A 5,249-nucleotide genomic window follows, 5' to 3' on the forward strand; every position below is an offset into this window, starting at 1 on the left:
TACAACAATTAGGATGGACTTAAGAGCATCGTGCTTAGGGGAAAAGGCCAATATCAGAAGTTATATGTTGTATAGTTTCATTTGTTGTTTTAACAACCCAACTATAGAGATGAAGAACAAGTAAGTTAGTGGTTATCGGAAGACAGAGATGAAGGTGGGAGGGGATAGGTGTGACTGTAAAAGCGTAGTTTAAGGGAGTTCCTTTATGTTAGTAAATGAGTTCTGTGTATGATTGTGGTGGTAGCTACATGAATCTATAAAAGGTCAGACAGAAACACGTACTGCGTATAAAATTGCTCAAAGCTAAATAGAATCTATAGTTTTGCTTTTATACTGCAGTATTGCTGTGGTAGGAAGCTGGGTGGATTTCAAAGAAATCTATCCATTATTTTTTCAATTTCTTGGGACTCTATAATAATTTCTAAATAAAAATTAGATTTCTTCTCACAAGTGCATGTGTGTATGTGTGTTTTAGTTGCTTAGTCGTATCAGACTCTTTGTGACCCCATGGATTGTAGCCCACCAGGCTCCTCTGCCCATGGGATTCTCCAGGCAAGAATACTGGAGTGGATTGCCCTTTCCTTCTTCAGGATCTCACAAGCATAATTGTAAGCTAATACATACTTGGGAATTTTAGTCATACTTCTTTATAATGAGGCTTATTTACAGGGATTTTTCTCATAGATTTAATTTTAATCTATTAAAAGCAAACACATATTGAGTCAAAATACCTTAAAGTAAATTTCCATAAGATTATTCTTATAGTAAATAGTGTTTTATTAAACAATAACCTCTGAAATCAATTAAAAAATCCTTTGGTTTATGTCTATAAAATTTTCATAAACTGATTATTTAAAGAGACTCAATTATTAGTGGCTCAGTCGTGTCTGACTCTTTCCGACTCCATGGACTCTACAGCCTGTGGACTTATCCAGGCCAGAATTCTGGAGTGGGTAGCCCTTCCCTTCTCCAGGGGATCTTCCCAACCTGGGGATCGAACCCAGGTCTCCCACATTGCGGGCAGATTCTTTACCAGCTGAGCCACCAGGGAGTTTGTAAAGGGCCATAGTAAGTAATCTTTCCTTAAATGTTTGTATATCTTTATGAACTAAAATTCTTAAAACTAATGTTACCTAGAATTATAATTAGTGAATTTTCAATGACATTAATTATTTGCATCTTTATAAGGGAGGGCAGAGAATCATTTCTTTTATGCTCTGGGGAATGTATAATCTGTGATGGGAAATTAACATTTACTGTCACAGATAGAGTGTAAACATACATACTGATTTCTTCCCTGCAGAGTTTATCATGATGGGAAGGTCCTTGGGGGCACCTGTACCTGCATTTCTAATCAGATTCAAAAGAATTATAAACCTTATGCAAATGCTATGTGCTCTATGACCTGGTGGTTCGGATGTCTGCCTCTGGTTTCCTTTCACAATCTCTTGGTAAATTTATAGCTACAAGTTTGATCTAAATCATAGACTGACTCTTGGAACATTGAGACTGTGAGATTTATGCTATGATTCTTTGCCTGTGAAGGAAGAAGATTCTGTGGGTACATCTGCTTGGCTTTGATATCCCCTAGGTCAGTTCTTGTTCCAGGACAGTGGAGGTGAAACATGCATAAAGGGTCAGCACTGAGTTCTTTCAATGGATGGAGAGTGAGTTAACCAAGTTTCTGTATTTCCTCTGTTAAATTCCTCTGTTGCCAAAAATGAGGAAAGTATTTATATTGAATAACTGAAAAGTCCAAAGTCAAGACCTCTGACTCTACTGCCTATATTGTTCTCAGCATACCCTCTGTGTTGGCATTATCTTCATTCTGGTAGCAAGGGAACTATAGCAATTCCAAGTGACGAATCCAGAACATAGCAATATCAGAAGAGATTTGGGTTTTTTTTCTAAAAAATTTTTTATTGAGATGCACTATACCCAAAAAGTCAGACATGACTTGGTGACTGAACAACAACAGTTATACACATAGGAAATACACATAATACACACAATAAGTTGACATTCTTGGGCTTAGTCTTGATGAGGACCTTAGAGATTCATTTAACCATGTGTTTTCTGTGAAAATGTTAAGAACTCTTATTTAGGTGATACAGGAAACAAAAACACTCCCTCTAAGTTTATATTACATGAAGTCAACATTACAAGAAAGTTTATGGCAAGGTGCTAAGCTAGAGTTAAAGGTCATTCTTTCATCTTTAATACAACCAGTATAAGTACAGGCAGAGATTGAGTGTAGAGATGCTCAGTTTATTCGTACATTGCAAAACTAACTCATTACCTTCCTTTCTCCTATCTATGTAATAGTCACAGTAGCCTGATTTAGTTATAACAAAATGTGTCAAGCAGTTATCCTTTGCACTGAATTATAACAAGGTATCTTTTGCTAATAAGTATACAGCTTGAAATGTTTTCACAAACTTAACCACTAACTTAATCAGCACTCAAATGAATTCTATTTCTCATTCTTGTCATCCTACAAAACCTAGGAAAGCACATCCACATTCCTTTATTCATTCTCTGTGCAACTAGGATAGAACAGAGGAGGGCAGTGTGTGGAAACCCTGAAATGTATGGTTAAGTATAAAATTTAAGACATCAAGGTTCACCTCAATATCTGTTATCAATTATTGACTTCCTGAATTCTTGAAGCATCTGAAACTTTAGAGACTATAAGAGACTTCCTGGTTGCAGGATACTATATGGTCTCTTCCCTGTAGGAATCCCTTCTTGAAGGAACCTGCAGTATGTAGTAGGATGATGGAAACATGAGTTGAAAATAGGAAGTGGTAAATCAGATGGATATGGAGAGAACTGGGCATACCTTCCCGCTCCTAAAGCCCATCAGCAAGTAAGCTTGTTCCTCAGCTAGTGTATCCCTCTATTTTCTAGTGAAGATAGAGTACAGTGGTTTGTCATATGCAGTTCATTCAAAAGACAGTGATTTATATGTTGAGAAGTGTGTGCCTTCAAGACACTATAAGGCAAAGAAGTGTTTACATGATTTCTGCCAGACTGAGATTCTTTTTCATAAATAAAGCTCATATAAAAGCGAGTTTGTAAAGGACAGAGCTGTGTTCCCTACTAATGAAATTTTCTTCTGTTCTCACAGATTTCTGAAGTTGAGAATGCTGGCTAGAAATGACTCCTTAGTGACCGAATTCATTCTTGCTGGATTAACAGACCGTCCAGAGCTCCAGCAACCCCTCTTTTACCTGTTTCTAATGATCTATGTTGTCACCGTGGTGGGCAACCTGGGCTTGATCCTTCTTATTGGTCTAAACTCTCACCTCCACACCCCCATGTACTATTTCCTCTTCAACCTGTCCTTCACTGATCTCTGTTACTCTTCTGTTTTCACCCCCAAGATGCTGATGAACTTTGTATTCAGGGAGAATACCATCTCTTATGTGGGGTGCATGACTCAGCTGTTTTTCTTTCTCTTTTTTGTTATCTCTGAGTGCTACATGTTGACCTCAATGGCCTATGATCGCTATGTGGCCATCTGTAATCCCTTGCTGTATAAGGTCTCCATGTCCCATCAGGTCTGTCTGGTGTTCTCTTTGGCTGCATATGTGATGGGGTTTGCTGGAGCGTCTGCCCACACAGGGTGCATGCTTAGACTAACCTTCTGCAATGTTAATGTCATCAACCATTACTTGTGTGACATCCTCCCACTCCTCCAACTCTCTTGTACCAGCACCTATGTCAATGAGGTGGTAGTTCTCCTTGTCGTGGGTATTAACATCACAGTACCCAGTTTCACCATCCTGATTTCTTACATCTTCATCCTCACTAGTATTCTTCATATCAAATCTTCTCAAGGAAGATCAAAAGCCTTCAGTACCTGTAGCTCCCACATGATTGCTCTTTCTCTTTTTTTTGGTTCAGCGGCATTCATGTACCTTAAATATTCTTCTCCTGGATCTATGGAGCAGGGAAAAATTTCTTCTGTCTTCTATACTAATGTGGTGCCCATGCTCAATCCTTTGATTTACAGTTTGAGAAATAAGGATGTCAAAATTGCACTGAGGAGATCTGTATTTGAAATCCAGAGGAGAAACATGGTCTAATTAGTAACAGCAATAATGTAAAGACATTCAATTTTTTACTTAATTTTTATTATCTATCATGATGAGATTTGTTCAAAATTTCATTACTTCTATGGATTATATTATGTGTGGTATAATAGACTTGTGTTATCATTTCTCTTGTAGCTCTTCTTGTCTCATTTTTCCTACATATCTCTTGTAACTTGTAACAGTTTTAGTAAACAACTAATGGGATCTTTATAATAGGAAAATATGAATTGATTTTTTTAAAACTACCTTTAACTTTTGGGCTATTCCAAATTGAACAAGTGTGGTGTTTATTAAATACATAAAGATAAAATTAGAGTTTGCTGATCTAGACACAAAAGTGCCAAACACTACAGAATAATTCTCTTATGAAACAATATTGTTACTGGTATAGTCAGAAGGCCTTCCTCAGTGATCAGTGCAAAGAAATAGAGGAAAACAATAGAGTGGGAAAGACTAGCGATCTCTTCAAGAAAATTAGAGATACCAAGGGAACATTTCATACAAAGATGGGCTCAATAAAGAACAGAAATGGTATGGATCTAACAGAAGCAGAAGATATTAAGAAGAAGTGGAAAGAATACACAGAAAAACTATACAAAAAAGATATTCATGACCCAGATAACCACAATGGTGTAATCACTCACCTAGAACCAGACATCATGGAATGAGAAGTCAAGTGGGCCTTAGGAAGCATCACTACAAACAAAGCTAGTGGAGGTGTTGGAATTCCAGCTGAGCTATTTTAAATCCTAAAAGATGATGCTATTAAAACTGCTGCACTTAATATGTCAGAAAATTTGGAAAACTCAGCAGTGGCCACAGGACTGGAAAAGGTCAGTTTTCATTTCAATCCCAAAGAAAAGCAATGCCAAAGAATGTTCAAACTACCGCACTATTGCACTCATCTCACACGCTAGTAAAGTAATGCTCAAAATTCTCCAAGCTGGGCTTCAACAGTACATGAACTGAGAACTCCCAGATATTCAAGCTGGATTTAGAAAAGGATTTAGAACCAGAGATCAAATTGCCAACATCCGTTGGATCACGGAAAAAGTAAGAGAGTTCCAGAAAAGCATTTACCTCTGTTTCATTGACTATCCCCAAACCATTGACTATGTCGATCACAACAAACTGTGGAAAATTCTTCAA

At 37.3% G+C, this 5,249-nt stretch overlaps 1 protein-coding gene across 1 annotated transcript; it reads left to right on the forward strand.

Moving 5' to 3' along the window:
* Positions 1–3,140: 3,140 nt before the first annotated feature.
* LOC133066627 (olfactory receptor 8B3) lies at positions 3,141–4,091 on the forward strand. Its single transcript, XM_061157896.1, has one exon. It carries the CDS (start codon positions 3,147–3,149, stop codon positions 4,089–4,091), a length of 945 nt encoding a protein of 314 aa, XP_061013879.1. The 5' UTR covers positions 3,141–3,146.
* Positions 4,092–5,249: the final 1,158 nt, after the last annotated feature.

The sequence above is a fragment of the Dama dama genome, chromosome 2 (genome assembly GCF_033118175.1).
Source record: "Dama dama isolate Ldn47 chromosome 2, ASM3311817v1, whole genome shotgun sequence".
Classification (NCBI taxonomy): Eukaryota; Metazoa; Chordata; class Mammalia; order Artiodactyla; family Cervidae; genus Dama; species Dama dama.

Coding starts and splice junctions, on each gene's coding strand:
- LOC133066627 (XM_061157896.1), top strand. CDS start 3,147: ATGCTGGCTAGAAATGACTCCTTAGTGACCGAATTCATTCTTGCTGGA.